Source organism: Nuphar pumila, chromosome 2, assembly GCF_984573655.1.
Source record: "Nuphar pumila chromosome 2, dmNupPumi1.hap1.1, whole genome shotgun sequence".
NCBI lineage: Eukaryota > Viridiplantae > Streptophyta > Magnoliopsida > Nymphaeales > Nymphaeaceae > Nuphar > Nuphar pumila.
Genome location: NC_143250.1, coordinates 58,606,544 through 58,627,267, shown reverse-complemented (window position 1 = coordinate 58,627,267; position 20,724 = coordinate 58,606,544). Strand labels below are relative to the sequence as shown.

The 20,724-nt window shown below is 35.9% G+C and overlaps 1 protein-coding gene across 1 annotated transcript in view; it reads right to left on the bottom strand.

Annotated features, from left to right (window-relative positions):
• The window catches only part of LOC149845526 (guanine nucleotide-binding protein-like NSN1), a 28,004-nt gene extending 8,180 nt beyond the window's left edge, over positions 1-19,824 (bottom strand). The window contains exons 1-8 of the mRNA XM_089988236.1: positions 19,806-19,824; positions 19,445-19,689; positions 18,544-18,655; positions 18,269-18,442; positions 16,740-16,957; positions 14,838-15,102; positions 13,961-14,140; positions 13,678-13,889 (exon numbers count right to left, since the gene is read on the bottom strand). Of these exons, the coding sequence (XP_089844362.1) occupies positions 13,678-13,889; positions 13,961-14,140; positions 14,838-15,102; positions 16,740-16,957; positions 18,269-18,442; positions 18,544-18,655; positions 19,445-19,689; positions 19,806-19,824 (1,425 nt within the window). The remainder of the gene's footprint in view (positions 1-13,677; positions 13,890-13,960; positions 14,141-14,837; positions 15,103-16,739; positions 16,958-18,268; positions 18,443-18,543; positions 18,656-19,444; positions 19,690-19,805) is intronic.
• Positions 19,825-20,724: the final 900 nt, after the last annotated feature.

Sequence of the window (20,724 nt, the reverse complement as noted above, 5' to 3'; positions counted from 1 at the left end):
TTATTTTTGTGTGGCTAAGTCAGTTGTTCAAATATTTGATATTAATATTCCATGTAATCTTGTATCTTAAGTAGGTCAACATTAGTCATTCTCTTAATTAAGTCAAAGTTTAGGAATAATAAAACCTATTATTTTATTAACTAATATTCAAAGTTCTAAAACAGTTGTGGTGTGCCATTGTTAAGAAAAGAATATTACACATCATATCTTCATCATTGTTAGTATTTCCTTGTTATGCTTCTTTGGCTTAGATGATGCTGAAAATGCTCAAGCCTCTATAATTATAAAGTTGATGATGCGTCTTTTGTTTCTGTTTTTGTATTTTTTAATATTCTGAATATTTGTTTGAGAAAAATTTTGTTCACCATTTAGGTTCTTTGATCTCATGTGTATGTTTGATATCATAAACAAATCATGTTTTAAATAAATTTATTTATGGAATGGTGTTAGTGACAGTCAAGAATGTGACAAAGGTTGATCAATAAGGTTCTTCACTCCTTTTCCCTTTGATGTAATTTAGTGCAATAAAGCTTTTTGTGTTTTATTTGATTCGATTATCGTGTGGTAATTTGTCATGAGGCTGACAAACACCTTTTTAGATGGACAAGGGTAAAACTAGGTCAAGTTTGTTTAGTTCTGTGTGAACAAAAATTATTGCCTGACAAGACTAGTGAAGACCAATGTTGTCAGAATTGGTTTTAGAATCGAATTGGATTTCTGAAAGAAAAAGAAAACCCAAATTGGCATGAATCATTTTGAATTGGTCTATTTAAAAAATAGTTAAAATTGAAAGTCAAAAAACTTCAGAAAAATAAAAAAAATAGCAAAATTCAGAAGAACCGGAAATTGGAAGTTGAAAGTTGAAAGTTCTTGGATATTGTTTCAGATTGTAACATTCACTGGTTTTTCACTTATTAGGTGAAAAACAGTCACAAAATGGTACATATCCAAATGCACTCTGAAATACGTCTCATGAGCCAAGAATACAATGTAGTTAAACATATATTCATAATAAAAATACTCATAGAACACAAGATTTAAAAATAAATAATTTCATTAAGTATGAAATTTAAATAATATAAAAAATAAAAAATTATAAAAGCGCTTCACTACAACACTCAAAACTTAAAAAACTACCCATCACTCTCTCACAAATACAAAGGCACATACCCACCCTTTATATAGAGAATAAGAAGGAGAAGAGAGAGATTAAAAGGAGAGATAGGGGAACCAATCTAGCCATTGGACTAGTTGTCCAACAGCCAGCCAGCCCCAAGTCAACCAATAGTTGACTTGGTATAATATATATATATATATATATATATATATATATATATATATATATATATCAACACCCCCCCCCCCTCAAACTTACATAAGTTCGTAATTACAAAAAAATCTCATTACATAAGATATCAACATGTTCTTCATAATATAAATTCTTCAAGGGGCTTCTAGAGCAATATACTCAGATTGTCTTTAGAAATATCAATGCTTCCAATATTTTAAAAACCTGTAAAGAGATCAAAACAAGAGCAATCTAACAAGAAGTAAAATTAACATTTTTCAAAAAATATTTAAAATAAGAATTAGTGTTGAGAAATTTCAAACATGATAGTCATTTATCACTTTAATTATTCATGAAAATCATGCACACATTCATCTATCATAAAAGGCATATTAATATATAACAATCATGGATTTTCATCATTATTAATACTATGAAGCAATAACTCACAAAGGAGTATAAATAACAAATCATTTTTACACAGCAGAAGATATAAATAAACATGGATCAATTAGAAGCAATATTTAAACCAACAACTAATGCATATATAAATGTCATATATGAATAAACCATGCAATAATTTAGAACCAATTCTGAATTGGATTTGGAAGAAGATTCGAATCGGAATTCGACTCTTCTAGACCAATTCTAGAATCTAGAGGAAAGAAAATTATACGAATTGGATTTGTAAGAAAATTCAAGTCGGAACTTGGATTTTCTAAACCAATTCTGAATTAGATTTGGAAGAAGATTCGAATCGGAATTCGACTCTTCTAGACCAATTCTAGAATCTAGAGGAAAGAAAATTATACGAATTGGATTTGTAAGAAAATTCAAGTCGGAACTTGGATTTTCTAGACCAATTCTGAATTGGATTTGAAAGAAGATTCGAATCGGAATTCGACTCTTCTAGACCAATTCAAGACGTTTAAAGGAAAGAAAAGTTGATAAGTATAAAGATGACATTTGGGACTAGTTCAACTAGCACGAGCATCAGATTTTGGAAGAGTACCAGTACAAGCACTGGATTTTGAAAGATTACCAATACGAGCACTGGATTTTTGAAAAATTACCAGCACGAACACTGGATTCTGAAGAATTACTAATTGATTTTGATGGAAAATTTTCAGTCTTCACCCTTACGACAACTTGGGCGACTGTCGGGGCCTCAGGATTTATCCCTTATCCTGAATGGGGAGTTCAATGCAAATTGATGTAGATGAATGCAGATGAATGCGAATGAATGCATGCAAATGCAAATGAATGTAGATGGGTGCACATGTGTGCAAAATGAGAGATTTGTTTGATCCTGCCTGCATACAGAAAGTTTTGAAGCCAATTTTCAAAATAATGCCCCAGTATAACTGGGGAGTGAGAGTTTGGATGAAAGGATAAGTATTTGATATTTGATGAGAATTCTCTGAGGATAATGAGGTAAAAACTGACAATGAGCTTCTTGGTTGATCAGAGAGGCACTTTGAAAAAGGTTACCCCTTATAAGAAGACATTTAAACATTTGCAAATGAGGAATATAAAAGATGACGCCAGGCCATAAGAAAGATTGACAAATTTATTAATGCATTGAAGAAGGAAATAACAAATTGATAGAAGAACTGGGACTACATTGTCGCTTCAAAATGACAAAATGATGAAAGTGACATAGTCTCGACATTGTCAATTTTTAGAAAACTTGCTCAGGATGGTCGACTGGTATCTTCCTCATCTTCAATAAGGATATTCTTGTCGATGCAATCTTGAATGATATTCTTCAGGACGAAACAATTCTCAGTGTCATGTCCCACTGCCCAATGAAATTTGCAAAATTTTCCTTTGAATCTGCCCATGATTGTTGCGGGATCAGCTGCTTTAGGTAAACGGATCATATCTTTCGCGAGCATGTATTCCAAAACACTCTCTAGTGTCTGGTCCAAAGGGGTGAACTTTCGATTCGTACTCCAATCCTTGCGCTTTGGCTTTTCTTGATCTTTCTCTTTATGCTGAGGACTAGATTGAAGAGGCCTATCATTGTTGGAGAACTTTCCTTTTTGGCCCTTGGATCCCTCTGAATAGTGATCATGATTCTTCTTATTGCTTTTTCTATCATTGGCAGAAAGAGTGAAGTGAGCCTTTGGAGATCTTACTGTATCTTTCGCGAGCATGTATTCCAAAAAGCTTTCAAATATTTAATCCAAAGGGGCCATCTTGCGGTCCTGATTTCGATCATCATGTTGTACCTCTTGCCGAGTGCTTGATTTCTGCTGGGACTTGGCAAAGACAGTCGACTGGTATTCTTTCTCACCCTTAACAACGAAATTCTTGTCGATATAATCTTGGACGATATTCTTAAAGACGAAACAATGTTCAATATCGTGCCCCGTTGTTTGGTGGAATTTGCAGAAGCGGTCTTTCCATTTCCCTAGGGCGACCAGAGGATTAGCAATTCTTGGAAGCTTAACCATTCCTTGGCTCAGCATGTATTCAAGGACCTCTTCGAGGGGCTGATCTAGAGGAGTGAATTCGCGATCGTAACCCCAACCGTCATGCTTTTTCTTCTCTTTCTGTTGACTCAATTTTTCACTCTGCTTTAAAGATTTCTCTTTCTGACTTGTATGATTGCCTTTGTTATTTTTGCAATCACTGCGATTGGCATCAACGAAGAAGATGTGTTTTGTCTTCTTTTCTGAATCTTGATTATTCCTGACGGAGGTGATGCCATCATGGAAATCTTTGTTCCTGAAGACCTTCTTTCCCTTGTCATGAGCTTGTAAATCTTTAATCATCTTGGCCATTTCCTTCAGCTGTATTTGGACTGGATCATCCATTGCTTGATCTTTCAATTTATAGGTTGTCCCTTGTCTATGAGAGGATCTTTGAAGTGCTTGCCAGACTTCATACTCTTCATCAGTGCCAACTACTGATTCTGATTCATCAGATGTATCCTCGTGTTGGATATGTTTCTTGGATAGTTTTAAAACTTTCTTGGCTGACCGGCCTTTTGCCCTCTGCTTGACCTGGATCTTTTCTGTACTAGCTTCAGCTTGTTCTGTCGACATTTTGGTCATCATCTCTTTGAACATAGCATATATCTGGGGATCAACATCATCCTTTGCTTGTTGACCCTGACTTCTAGCTGATCGAGGTGAGTCCATTTCCTCTTCTGAAGCGATCGAGTATGCCACACCTTCGATTGATGAGGTTTTCTTTCCGGATCTTGTATAAACCATCGAGTATCACAAATGTTCTCCTGAATGTTGCTGATGCTCTCTGCAAGGTAGAACTGATGATTAGGCTTTTGAAGGAAGTTTGGTTGGAGAAGAATATTTGTTGAGAATTTTGGTAGACAATTGAAATAATATCCCATTACTAGGGATTGAGTCGTCGCTGGAGTTTACGACAATTGCGCTGCTATTCTTTGCAAAATAAACAACTGAGAATATGCCTTGTTACCTAGGCGAGGTCGTCAAACCAAAGTGAAATGAAGATTAAAGGAACTTTATTGAAAATATGATTTTAATAATACACTTGACAGAGGGGAGGGGGACAGACAATTTTCCACCACTCTGGAAAATCAGAAGACACATGAGGACCAGGAAAAATAGTAAGATTGACAAAGGAATCTCAGCCATGTCTGGCAGAATGGTATGCTCCGGACCACTGATCTGATGCGAGGTCGAATTCTGGCAGAACCCCTGCTAGTGGACGAATCTCTACGCGCTTCTGCCTTTGAGAGAACTGCCTGACACACCGCTCTGGATGATAGTATGCGCAGAAGAAGGGGCCAAGTAGCCTGAACCGCTTGCCATAAGCGTAAGTATATCTGGGAGGTGATTCCTGATGATCAAAGTAGTCCCATACGACTTCTTCCTCCTGAAGGTTGTCGATCAAGAATCGGTATCGCGCAACTGGCAGAAGCTTTTTACCATTGTATCTAAAGGAACTGGCTCGGGCTGGCACATGCCGGAGGAACCAAGACTGCAGCGCGTAGGTGCACCCTTCGACTAAAATTGATTCTCCGAGTGCGAAACGAGTCAACCCTCGGTATAGAAAGGCGAGTGCGGCCATGGCAATGGAGAGGCGGCTGGTCTGTCGACTTCCCCATCTCCTTAGAAGCTGAACTATCTATATAATTTCGTCCGTCGGGAAAGAAAGTTAATCCCACCGTGCACAGAACCATCGCATGCTGAATTCTTTCTCGAGCTGTCCTGGACAACGAGCTGACTTCTACGAATGTCCCATACTGTCTGTAGATTTCGAGCAGGTCCACATATTCGTTTCCATCCTCCTCTATCAATGGCCAAGACTTGCGTCCTGTCATGCGAGCTAAAGCATCTTTAGGGTGCAGACCCTTAATCAAAAATTGTTTCTCCAGTGGATCTCCAGGCTGACCGACTGGCTCGGGCAATCCCATAATCTTTGAAAATTCATCTATCAGTACTGTGATCTCTCCCCATGGGAACCAGAAGGTAGAAGTGCTCGGATTCCACCGTTCTGCTAGTGCATGGATCAAATTGCGGTTGACCGTCTGTTTTCCCACTGCGGACGCCAGTTCTAACCCACAACCGTCCAAATGGTTCGGAAACATACGAGAGAAGTTCTTGAGCCAGGAATAATACCACCGAAGAATGAAGGATCCGGTGCTGAGGACTCGATGTTTTGGAAGACCTTGTCGCACCTCGTAGGAGATGTGACACTCAGGGAAGACTGAATCAAGCTGACTGGATGCCATCAGACTGGAAAACATGGAAGATTGGAATAAGACTTGGGAAAATATAGAGACTTTGAAAAAAAATGCAGGCAGGATAAAATGAAGTAGGAGATTCGAGATCCAGAGGATAGGAAGATGGGAAATCACCAGGAGTTTTTAGGAAAATGGAGGAATGAAAATCGTCCAGGGTTTAATGAAATATAAGGAAGTACTTCATAAAATGGAGTATTTTGAAAATCGTCCAGGGTTTAAAACATGGACAGTACATGGACATGGATTGGGGATTTTTGAAAAGTCGTCCAGTATTTTAGAAAATTGGGAAAATATGAAAAATAACAAAGAAATGACTATAACACATTCAATTACAACAAGTATGCACATACAGCATTCCCTAAAAGCTGACTCTAGATGCATAAATTTTGAAATAGCTGTAGGACCTTAATCCTAACTCTAAGGTTCAGATCATCTGTGTCCAATCATGTTATGCCTATATACTCAAGCCAAGGCTCGATGTACGTGGCATAAAATCAATTCCTCCGGTTCTAGGTTCAAGTTTTCCAACATCCTTGAGCACCTGCCGATATACGTTGGACTATGGCCCTTGGTACGTGGCAGGGGGTTTTCACCCAAATAGGTGGCCCAGTTGTGAGGCTCTGTCCTGAACTATGGTTCTGGAAGAGAACCCAGCAACGTGAAGACCGGGACAATATAGGTGGGGTGATTTTTTGAAAATATGATCACATGCAATCAAATAGAAGGCTCTAAGTCCTAAAGAGATAGAATTTTGAAATATTTGAAGAAGCAAACATTGTTTTCATACAATTCCTAAATTGAGGAGTGTTGTATTAAACCTAAGTCTATGTGAGCATGAATAATTCTCCTCAATATGGTCCTACCAAACCATACTTAGTCTATATGCATTCCATGTCAGCTGGGTTCAAGTCTAGGCTCCTAGGTTCACATGATATCATAAAGCAAAGCTGACATTCCATGGAAATCGATTTTGACAACTTGAACTAAGTAGAGCATTAGATTGATCAGGCGAAGACAGATCCCATCACGGTCACCAAACCTGTTATCATCGCAAAATTTTTACTTTTTGTGAGTCAAACTGACCTTTGAAATAGTTTTTGAAAATAACTCGCCTCCGTTTTTAAAATGCGGGATAATTCCGAAGAATGGGACTCGCTTGTCGGTACGAGGTTCGACCGTTTCTGCCACCTTTAACAAGGGTAATCGAACCAAGGATCAATCTACTGCTCTGCTCTATTCAAGTTGTCTAAATCATATTCTAATTTCTAAATTCACATAGAATGAGGCATGTGCTATGAATTTTCTAAAAATGCATATTTGAAAACATGATGTTTGCTTTGAATAACTGAAACACTTAGAATAGATATCACATGGAAAATCATGAATTGGGATTTGAAATGTACTTCTGAGAAAAGTAAAAATCGGTTTCTAAAGAAATCTTGAGATTTTGTGAAAATTGATTCTGAGAAATGTGAAATAACTTTGAAGAACTTGATTTCTTTGAATTCAAACTTTGAAATTGAAAATATAACTTTGAAAATCGAATTTGGAACTTGGGAAATACTTGAAATATCATTGGCAAATCAATATTTTGAGAAAATCGATTTTTGAATAAGACTTAGAGGATTTTGAGAAAATGAACTTCTTTGAATTGAGATTTGAATTGGAATTGGCAAATGCATGAAATGAATGAATATGGATTTGAGGAATTGATAAGTACTTTTTGTATTTTTGAGAAATGCAGTGCATTTTGAAGTTAGCCTAAGAGTGTAGGCTGAATGTGGCTAATGTGAAGATCATAAATCTGGGTATCATTCATATTCTGACTATGGCCATAAATACGAATTTCACCAAGTTTATAAACTTCATAAAAGCTAGTGTATGTGCCATTCGTGTAGACCATAGTGAGTTTGAATATGCATGAATCATCATCCATCACACATTAACATTATTTAAAAAAAATAATAAACTATATGCAATGCTGCCTAAGCTAAGCTGAAATTTAAATTTTTATTCCAAATTTAATTTAATTTACATCACTATTGAATTTAAATACATGAAAAATAAAGTCTTCAATGTACCTGCAAAACTAGAAAACTTTGTTAGTGATGATATGTTGGCTTTTCTAGATTTATCCAGTAATATCTAGAAATTACTGGATTTTGCTAGATATAAGCCTTTTTGCCATGATTCCCTTAAATCAAAATGATAAAGTATGAAATAAAATTGAATAAATAAGGAAGATAAGATATGAAATTTCGAAATTGGGGTTAAAATGACCAAAATACCCCTAATAACAAGACTATGGCCTTGAAATTAGGGTTTTTAGAAAGATATTTGGTAAAATGCAAGTTTTGAAATTCAAATGCAAATAAACTAGGCTAAAATATGATATGACATACTTAAACACATGAAAACTAAGGTTAGGGATTTCGAAATTGAGGTCAAATGACCAAATTGCCCCTGATAACAAGACTATGGCCTTGAAATCAGGGTTTTCTAAAATAGATTTTGGTAAAAACTTGGGTTTTAAGGACTAAATGAAATCAAATTAACATCAAATTTGACGTAAAGTATCCTAATATGATTATGAATATGATTAAACCCTAAAAATATATGCTTATGCACGAAAATCCAAGAATATCACAAAAACTGTGATTTTGGCAGTGTTTTTGGATCTTTCAGGAACCCGGTTTTGCAATTTGCTTAATTCAGCCATCAATCAGATTCCAAAATTCATCAAATTTGGTACCTAGACTTTTTATAACCCTAATTTTGAATTAGAATTATAAAAATATTTTTTTGACATTAAATTAACCCGAAAATTGCATCAAACCCTAAAAATGTGCTATTTTTGACCTAGTTCACCAACCAGTTTCAGAGTTAGACCCGAATCAGGGGTCAATCTTTCATGAAAATCTATTAAATTTTACAGAGACAAACTAGGAAGAAAAAAGAGATTTCCCAATTTACAGATCGGAAAAATCATCTTCGGTTAGGGAGAAACCCTTCCGACAATCTGAACTAAAATCTAACAAATCTAACAGGGGTTAAAACAGATACTTTCAATTGATAATTTCGGGATAAATAGAAATACTGATCTAAAATATCTGATATTTTAGCAGTAAATAGTAGATAGAAAAATAATAATACTCACTTTTTACAGATCATGAATCGGATCTGTGATTTGGGATTTATGAATAACACAAGTCTGATTAGGGTTTTGGTAAACCCTAACGAGTTTTAAATTGAAAATCAGAATCTCTGACAAAGGAAAAATACTAAACAGCAATCAAAAATTCTGAAAATTTCACAGTAGCTAGATTTAATCAATATGAATCCATAACACTTTACAGATATAAAATCGAATATAGGATGAGAAAAATATCATCACAACAAGTTACCTTCTTGATTTTAACAACGATTTTAAAGTTTTAAAAACTCGATTTGATGTCTGATTTTTCTGACAGGGTTCCCGAAGTCCAAAATCTCTGATTTTTTTACAATAGATCAATAACATATGCATTCATCACATATAAAAAAATCAGAAATTAACAGCACATATTTCAATCCGAAACAGCATGCTCTTTTCTGTTCTAAACTAAAAAACACACAGAAATCTAAGAAACTTAAGAAAATATGCATTAACTAATAAAAACAATAAAATAAACCATAAAACAGTAAATAAAAATTATTTCTATGCTATAGAACGTAAAACAAACATGAATAAACCATGAAAATAAAATAAAAGCAGGAAATCAATGGCTGGAATTCAATATTACCTTTAAAACATAGATTTAACCCATTAAAAGGGTAAATCATTTATTTTATTGGTTAATAATGCAAAGACTAATGCTAAAATTGATTCTAATGGATTAAAATCCCTGTAAACACTATGAAACAGAGTTAGATCACTTTCTTGAACCTCTCTTCAGGTTTTTGGACTTGAATCCATGGTTTAATCCATGAAGGGGATGGCACCAATGGCTAAAATTGATTTAAAACATGAAAAAGTATTGAATAAAACTAAAAAAATATTAAAAATATTACCTTGGTGCTTGCAGCTGCAATGGAGGAAGGTGGAGATGCTGGAGAGGAGAGAGAACCCACGAAAATTTGAGAGAGAAAAGACCCCCTTTTGACCCCCTTTAGGTCCCCTATTTATAGTTTTCAAAAAGTCACTTAATTAGGGTTAATTAAGAGGTTTTTCATTTTTTCATGACTCTTTCTAATAAATCCACTAAGGGAAACGATTTTTTGTGGTTTCCTAACCCTAAATGAACTCTAATTAAACTCTAATTAATACCTAATTAAACCCTAAAAAGTCCAAATGTGACACCACCTAGTATGGACTCACATTTGGTTTTTAAAACCTGAATTTAAAACCTTTAAAAACCAATGGTTTAAAAGTTAAATAAAATGAATTTTTAAAATTGATTTTGACTCCTCTAAACCCCTAACCTAACTAGGACAATGACTAACCCTAGTCTAGCCCTGACTTACTCGAATATGGCGCCACCCTGAGTGGGCCCTACTTGAGTTTTTTTCAAAAAGCGATTTTAAAACTTGAAATTGAAGGAGTTTTCAAAAGATTTTCAAAAGTAAACTTAAAATTAGAATTTTTTGAAACGGCATAGGGTTCTAACCGAGTCAGAACTCCTCTGGATATGGTGCCAACTGAGTGGGCCCACATCGAGTTTTGAAGAATTTTGAAATAAACACTGAAAATGGCTTTGAAAAGGGGTTAAAATCAGTATTTGAAATTCAAGATCTTTGAAAATAGGGTATCAAGCAAACTGAAACTTCGAGTTAGAGTCTTGAACTCTTAGGACTCTGAGATTTTGGATTTTAAAAGCCAAATGAAAGAGTTTTCGAAAGATTTTATCAAAAACTGACGAAATAAGTCAAAAAAACACAGTCAGGGGTAGACTCCTAACTCGACCGACCTCTAAAATAGAGTCCTGAATTAACTGGACTCTGTAAAATGACCTAAATTTTGAAAACAATAAAAATGAAATAAAAACAGACTCCTGACTGGACTAGGACTCTGGGACAGGGTTCTGATCGGACTAAAACTCTAGATTTTTGGTATTTTTCTGAAAAACAAATAAAAGAACTTGTCAAAACAGTGAAAACAATAACGGAAATTGAAATAAAATAGAGTTCTGATTCAACTAAGACTCTGAGGACAGAGTCCTGATTGAACTAGGACTCTCAGATTTTTGGATTTTTGGGGAAATCAAATGAGAGAATTTTGAAAAACAGTTAAACACAGGATAAAATTGAAGTTTTTGTTCAGAGTCCTGATCTTATTAGGACTCTAAGCAAGAGTCCTGATTCGATCAGAACTCTAAGAATTTTGGTTTTCTGATAAGCAAATGATGAAATTTGGGCAAAGCTTTTGAAAACCAGTGAAAATGAAGTGAGAAAATCAATTTTGGATAGAGTCCTGCTTCGATCAGGACTCTGGGGTAGAGTCCTGATTTGATCAGGACTCTGAGATAAAACCTCAGAATTTTGAAATTCTTTGATAAAAGTGTAACAAATTTGATAAATGGAAAGATTTTTGAAAGATTTTCTCAAAATTGAAATCAGGATCAGAGTCCTGATCCAACTAGGACTCTCTGAACAGAGTCATGCTTTGATTAAAAGTCTGAGTTTCTGACTCATTTTGAAAGATTTTGAAAGATTTGATTGAAAATGGATAAAAATAGTTGTAAAAGATTAGAGTCCCAATCCAATTGAAACTCTGAAGAAGAGTCCTGATCCGACTGGACTCTTGAAGAAGAGTCCTGATTCAACTAGGACTCTAAAATTTTGGCCAAAACAGAAGATTTTGAAAGGTTTTCTTCAAAAATGGGTAAAAAGGTAGTGAAAATTAGAGTTGTGATCAGACTAGGACTCTGGAAAAAGAGTCCTGATCCAATTAGGACTCTAAGATTTTTGAAGGAATCCAGAAGCGACACCACCTAAATGGGCCTCATCTGAGAATTAAAATCAATTGAAATTGAGTTTGAAATGAATCCAGATCGTTTTCTAAGGAAGTATTTCAAAATATAAGGTCCTGGGGGTTAGAAAATGACAGAATGTTGAATAAAAACCCAGATTTTGAAATTGATTTTTGAAAGAAAAAGTTTTAAAACTCAAATCTGGATTGAATATTTTAAAAACAGGAGTGTTGGATCTCGAAAATGAGATGGGATGACATGAAATGCTATGCGATGCAATGAAATGGTATGCCGAATGCATGCAATGATATGCAATGACACATGAAATGTAAGTACTGGATGAGGGTAAAAATTTGGGGTGTTTACAAGGTGCGACACTTGGTTAGCGAAATCCCTGTGACAGATCTCAGATATTGATAAAATATCAAACTCAAAAATATATCTAAGTCCGAATTGGGACTTGTCCCAGTTTGCAAAATTGATAGAAACGATGTTCTGAAGAAATTGTTTTTTTTTTTGCTCTGAAGGGGTATCGAAACACGATACTGGACTGGTTCAGACTAATTTGAACTGGATAGGATTGAAATAAACTAAACCAGAAGTTAGTTATACTAAGATGAACTAAATTTGGAGCTAAAACACTAGCTCAACCGACTGAGGTTAGCTCAATTTGAACTGAATTGAGCTCAAGCGAGCTAAAATGAAGGTCCGAGAGTGCAGAAAGTGACTTAGAACTAAAACTGGACCATTCAAACTCCTGATGAACTCAATTTAGACTCATGGAGATAAGATCTAATGGATTTAACTTACTCGAGAACAGTTTAGCTACGATTCGAGCTAAAATAAGCTTATTTTGCCTGAAATAAACTAAATTTAGCCCAAGTGGACTGACACTGCTCATCGTGAGCTCCGTGGAGCTAGAAATGATTGACATTCCAACTCTTCTAAACTTAGAATGAGCTTGGCTAAGTCTGACTGATGAAGTGCTAAGGGTGACTTAGGGGTAAAATGGTAATTTATTGACAAAATGGGGGTAGACTGACCTCTAGACCGGGGTAAATCTAGAAGTGAGACTCTAAATCGCCCTGCAGAAGGTTGGCATCTGTGAAATGGGGGTGTCCGAAATGGACCAAAAAAAATTGGGATGTTTACAGTATGCCACATGGACACAACTAAAAAAGCATGGAACTAGGGCTGGGAAACAAGCTGAGCCACCCGTGCCTTGGCTCTTGTTCGGCTCATAAAGAGCTTGTTCAAACTCGTAAAATAGGCTCGGCAAGCTGAATATGAGCAATAAGTACTCGGCTCGGCTCGACATGTAGAAGCTCGTTAGGTAGTAAGGAATAGATTTTAGATATACATTACACATTTTACATATATTTTTTTGTAATGTTATTTCTTTGAGCTCTAAAACAATGTATTTTTTCTGTAAACAAGCCAGCTCAAACATGGCTTGTTTAACTTGGGCTCATTACGAGATTGAATTGGCTCGGCTCGCCACAAGAATGAGCCAAGTTTGAACACTTCAAGCGTGGCTCATTCAGCTAGTTTACCAGCCTACATGAAACACACCATTCTTGAATTATTTACTGCTAAGATAGTGTCTATAAAGGGCATTAAATGGGAGTGATTGGAGTGTTCCCCTGACAGAGAAAATAAAAAACATGAATCCATCAAGCAACAGCAAGCATAAAAAAACTTACCTCTAACATTTGATCATCCAAATTCACAGGAGAGCTGGGAGGGACTTCAACATGAGCAGAATCACCAATAGATACAAGGCTTCCAATAAAAGATGACTCCTCTCCATAAACCTCGTCAACATTGAACACTTTCCCCAATTCTGAGACTATGGCAGATTCCAGTTTCTCGCCTTGGTCTCGGACAGGAGGGAATGTATAATATGGAATTTTACCTGAAGCAACATTCCAAATAAGAGCCTTACTATATAGTGAAAAGCTACAGGAATCAGCCTAAAGCACACACCTTCATTCCAATCATGAAGAACTATCCTGGCCGCAGCTCCCACATCCAAACAACCACCCTTTTTCAATTTTCCTCGAAGAGAAGCCACTTTCTGCAGGAACTCATCAGCTGAGCTAAAGTTTGGTAACTTATATACGGCCATCAACTTCTCAGCAGGGCAAAGCTTCAGAATCTCAGTAACTGTGAGATTCAAACAGAACAGCATCTGAGATTCAGAAGGGTTTAAAGAAAATGGGCAGCTTGGTCATGTGCATCCATACACTGGAATATCAACACATAAAATATCAATTTACACAGGTTACGCAGGTGCATGTGCATGTTAAGACTTTTCTTGCCCTCTAAAGTATCTCACATGACAAATTTATCATCTCCTTATTCACCACTCACAATCTATACTATCAGAAATAGCATTCAGCAACTGAAGTACAATAATAGACAGGTATACAAGAACAACACATTTGTGCATATCAGGATAAGCACAAATAAAAGCATATATGCTAGTATGAGCATATGCTAGACTGCTGAGCTAATGATTTCCACATCACACGTGCTGTTCCTTTAACATCCTTTGTTAACTTCAAAGTAAAGAATAAAGATGCATCTCACATGATCTAAAGAATCACTTGATTTGGGACCAACTAGATTTGCGCCCATTGGGTGAACCACAATGTAAATGAATAGAAATGTTTTTATTTTATTTTATTTTATAATCATGCAAGACTAAGATCCTTCTAGATGCTTAACGTTGAGCCATGAATAAAGGAATAATGTACACAAAAATTACATTTTCCTAATGGAAAGTATACATCGGATTACCACAAAATAGGTTATATTCTTCTTGCAAAATCAGTAAAATCTGTGAACCAAGTCAAACTACCTGGAGACACTGGATCATCTAACTTTTCAATCCTTTTGCAATTGCGAAGTGCTATAGATACACCATTCTCTCCAGGCTTAAGCATTACAACTCCAGGGCAATCCAATAGCTTCACATTCTTATCTAGCTGAACTTCTTGCATCGTCCTTGTCAATGCAGGGGTTGCACCAACATTGACAACATGTGATCTTTTCAAGCTATTTATTAAACTACTCTTTCCAACATTTGGAAGCCCAACAACACCCACAGTGATTGACTTTTTCAGCTGCCAAATACAAACCACAATGAACTTTAGCCTCAGACATGCAATGCACAGTAATTGACTTATATCAATAATCTAATCTTATACGGTACCTAACAGCAACTAGCATTAGTGTGCTGGAAACTTGCACAAAAACAAAGCTAAGCTGCATAAATGTGCTCAGGAATATATTTCTTTTACAATTTTTTTACAGCATCATGTGACAAAAAAGAGCAGCAACTAATGAGGCTTCTAGTCTTCTATGATGGATTCTCAATGTAAGCAGCCATGCACACAACAGGAAATATTTCAAACACATAAGTATAAAAACAAGTACAAGAATGCCGACTTTAAAGCCAACAGTTTCCACCTTTTCAAAATCACCATAATCTGTTTTAATCTTAGAATGAAAAAACATCCCACTCTAGCTAGGTGCACACAACATATATTTGAAGTGTAAAACAGAAAGAGCAAGAACCATAATCCAAACCTATGTCACACGGACTCGGCTCCAAGGTCGTCGCACCCGCATCGACACGGGTGCGGCTCGGACTCGGTCAACCCGACCCTGGGTGCGGTCAACGCACCCAGGGTCATTTTGGTCCATTTTTTGGATTTTTTTTCTTGGCTACAGAATTTAAAAAAAAAATTCTTGGGGGGGGGGGGGGGGGGGGGGGGGGGGCGCTGCCCCCCTATAACCCCCCGCCAGGGGCGGCCCCCCCTGGACCCCCGCTCGCTGACCGCAGCGGGACCCGCGTCGGGGGGAACCCCCCCCCCCCCCCTCCTGTAAGGAAAAAAACCCTGAATCAGGCTTCACAACTCATCACCTATCCCCTAATGGGCACAACTTTGACCGAGTCTTTTATATATATATATATATATATATATATATATATATATATATATATATATATATATATATATATATATATATATATATAGAGAGAGAGAGAGAGAGAGAGAGAGAGAGATAGATAGATAGATAGATAGATAGATAGATAGCCGAGTCCCCGTGTCCAAAAATTTTTAAATTGCGCCGCACCCGTGTCGCACCCGCACCCATGTGACATAGATCCAAACCCTTCGTTCTTCGTGATATAACCTCAAAGTTGATAATAAAAAGCAAATGACCTAGTTTAAACAACCAAAGAAAGATCGAGGGCGTAGTCAATAAATAGGAGGTTAGGCACCAATCAGCTAAGTATCATTGTGCATACCAGAGAACTTGTTGGAAAGAACATGCAGACAGCATAAATGTAATTAAAATTGCCTTCTTGGTACATAAATATGCTAGTCATCTACCTTTTTAACTAGAGTATGGTATACATCCTTTAATAAAGACTAACATAAATATCAACAAACTCAGACAGGTTCTAAACAAGTAATGATCCATGTGGTTGGAGAACTTAATAAACTGATCGATGTGGTTGGGTGTAAGACGGGGATTTTACCGAGACAGCAGGAGCTAAGAGGAACATGCAGCATGGGGTTGCGCTGTGGGTAGCGCACACAGAAGTGCCATGTGACAGTGGGGAACTTAGTACCCAGAAGTATAGTTTAAAAGGAACTGAACGCCTTAATAAGGCACTTTTATAAGACATAACTTGCACAAACAAGAGGAATAACCTTGAAATAGTTTTCTACTACAGAACAGATGATACCTCATGGCTTCTGGAGTAGTTCTTCAGCAATTTTATAAGAGTTTCAGCTCCAAGGCAATCACTTGTTTGCAGTAAGTTGCCTGGCTTCGAAGTTTTTGAAGCAGATCTCCACCCTAAATTTGATCGTTGTTCTTGTGTGCTGCACTTGAAGGCAACTGCAGGTAGCTCTTCACGTAAATACTTGAACCATTTCTCTGCTGCTTCTCGAGGAATGAGATCTAACAAAGATGAATAACAATAAATAAATAATCTAGAGGTATATACAGAGAACAAAGGTGGTTTTCATATAATATATCTTATCATTAGGCTAATATATGTCACATACAAAGAATGAAGGTGTTTATCAAATAATATATCATTTCATTAGGCTAAAATATATCTTTTCACTAGTTCCAGTTGCCAATTGTTTATACACTAAAGCAACAAACAAAGAAACAGGTAATCAATTAATGACTGCTTGTGGAGACAAAGACCCAGAACTTAATCAAAAACTTTGACAGGCAATGTCAAGACAGTAGTCCACATAAATCCATGTTAAAGGACAAAAGACGTAGAGAAAATTATAGACAAGAAAAGTGTAACCGAAATTATCCACAGCTTGTGTTACATGGAAGTGGGTGTGGATATGTAAGGTATGACAAAAAGAATTTCCAAAAGTATGGGTATGGGGGCATGCACACACACATATCAAACACCATACAAGAAGGGATGAAAACAAACCTTTATGCACCTTAAAGACAGATGAAAATGAACCAATATAATAGATAATGGGTCAAGCCAGATCTAAAACTGGTCTGAACCGTACCCATGAAGTACCAATAAAGGTACTTGTGTGGACATGGGTGCGGCACCCTTCCAGAAGTACCCATGTTACATAGTCGATAACCAATCTGGAATTGTAAGGGGAAAAATAGGTAAAGAATATACAGTATGTGCCAACATACATAATCAACAGATCAACTGAAAACAGATGGGTAGTTCGTTCAGATTATATTTGACTGGCCAATGCAGTCAAAGATCCCAAAGCAAGTATTTGAATTCAATTAGAGATAACTTGAGGCTCCCGACTATGTCTTTCTTTATCCAAACTAAATTAGCTTCTTTACAAACTGAATTGACAATTATTTGACTATGTATCTCATACAAATTAAGGCACAAGAAGTGTCAATTGTGAGGATAACTGGTGATTCAAACAGGAGTTGGCAAAAAAACAGGAAAAAAAAGATTTAATATGCAGCAAAAATATTCACTCTGCCCTCTGGCCCCTCTCAAAAGAATAGCAGCTAAAATAAAAGATAGGCTGATGGTGGAGCTCATGTAGAAGTTATTCAAAAGAATATCACAATGTGAAAATAATTGAAATGTTGAGCTATTGCCTAGAAACTCCCCAACATTTAAACTTAACCACCCAAAAATGCATTATTCTATTAAAATCTCTTCTCTAAATACATAAATTAACAGAATCTGCATCTACATAATCATAGAACTTTCAGACTATGCATCAAGTTATTCATCAGTTATGTCCTTACCAATCTTATTAAGAAGCAAAACAAGATGTTTCTCAGGACCATACTTTGTAACCATCTTTTCCATCTCAATACATCGTGTCCCAAGAGGATCATGAGCATCAAGAACCTCCAGAATGACATCTGAAAGCTCAATGACTTTCACCAGCTCCTTATAGAAAGCCCTTTCAAAGTTGTCTGAAACATAAAGAGAACTTGTTTACGCATAAGGAGAACAACACAAGGAATTATAATTATATTTATTGTACCAAGAAGAAACTAGAAAACAAGCAACTCACCGTGGATTTTGTTGATTCCTATGTCATCCTTCATAAAATTGCCCTCTTTAGCAGATGCTGCACCTGCTTGCTCATCACCCTCTGCTAGCAAACCTAACTTCCTCTTTTGAACCTAGAAATGACAACAAATTAGTTCTCATGGGAAAAAGATAACCATAATGTAGCTTAATCATTCCAAATCCAAACTATGTAATTGCCAATTCAACAATCACAAGAAAAAAGTAAATGAAGAAATCATTTCCATATAAAAGTAATATCCTCAAAATATGGCCAGGTAAAACAAATAAAGTTAGTCAGAAACTTTCCTTATATACTAAATGTAAGCATGAAAATAGCCCATTATTTTTAAATACAGCATGTTCTTAATTTAATGCTATCCTAATTGATAAGTTGATAACAACAGTAGTAAATGTATTAACCTTCCTATAAGTTTAAAAGCTATTAGTTATTACAAAACATTTCTTAAATTCATTATGGTTGCATTGCCACTAGACGTTATCAGAATTATATTTTTATCCTATTCACTATATTAGTGTATATCCAGCCCTCCTGAAACTGTGAAACCAATTCCATTTCATATATGAAGATATCTTTTCACTGTTCCAGTTTGATGGGCGCAATTAGAATGGTTTAGAAATCCTCCAAGGGGAATAAGCTCTCTCTCTCTCTCTCTCTCTCTCTCTCTCTCTCTCTCTCTCTCTCTCTCTCTATATATATATATATATATATATATATATATATATATATATATATATATCATTCAGAATTAAGACTTAATCTTTTTTTTATGTTCATAAGTTGTAACTAATAAACGAAGAACATTTCAAATGAAAAACAAATATGAGAATCCCTAATTGGAACCAAAGATAATTTGAACAAGAAAAGCAAAAGATGGGCATACCCTTTCTTTCCTAAGGGCCTTCTTCTGCTCCAACTCCTCAATTGCACGAGCACGCCAAACTTCCAGAGCCCGGAGTTCCTGCTCCTTGAAAGGCCAATGATTGGGAATCCCAGGATCCTTTTCAACCTTTGGCCGACCCTTCAATCCGAGCTTCTTTGCTTCTTTGGCCCTCTTCTTATGGTGCTCCTTGACCTTCTTTAGGATCTTGTACTTCCTACTCAGAGACACTCTCTTACTCTTGCTCTCTACACACAAAAATCAGTAACAAAACTCAGTAAAACAGAATCAACGATGAGGAAGTAAACAACAATCGAGATATCAAAATCTTATAAATTCCCAAAATAAGACCAAAATCACTTACTCTTGCTCTTCTTCACCATTTCCGCTACTCCCACAACCAAAAAACCTACATCGAAAATGCACACAATAGTTAGGGTTAGCATTTTCCAGAACAATGTCCCTAAACTTACCAATGAACTTCCCTATGATAGCGAAAATGAGAAATTAATTGGTAGAATACATATCATCTATAATCGACCTAAATAACTGAAAATACGAAAATCGAGCAATTACAACGATTCAATCAGTTGAAGAGAAAAAAAGAAGAAGAGGAAATCTGTGAACAGTTGAGTCAAGTCAATGGCTGGTAGGGTGGTCATCACTCATCAAGCTTGCATGAACCAAATCCCATATAAGCTATACGTGACTTATGCTTGCTAGGAATTCCATAAAGCTGCACGTGACTTTCTACTTATGTGACAAATATGCTGATATTTTTATACACCAGTATAATCCCAAAAATATTGTGATATTTTTAAAATAGCTCATTTTTTATGTATATTGATATTACCCCAATAGTAACCACTTTTGGATTTTTTTTATTTTGTATTTCATATATTATTTATATTTTATATGAGAAGTGGAAACATGAGAACTAGAGTGTGAAGCAAGATTTTTATGGGGTTTTTTGTTTTTTTTTCTTAAAACTGGCTGTACGGACGTGATCTACATGCTTGATTTTATAAGAACTCGCTTTTGAATCATCGGATTTTTTAAGGCTTGAAAATTGATGGCTCAAAATTTTTGAAAATATTCAAGAATTCAAAAATCATATTTTTTTGTCAAAAAACATAATCCGATATCGATTCTTAGCAAATGGACCATTCCGGACACATCTGTAGGGTCAGATTTGCAAAAAAAATGTTGGAAATGCCTAGTTCACACTCTACTTCTCATATTCTAGTGGTCCAGATATGCATATCAGATAAAGAAGTTTACAG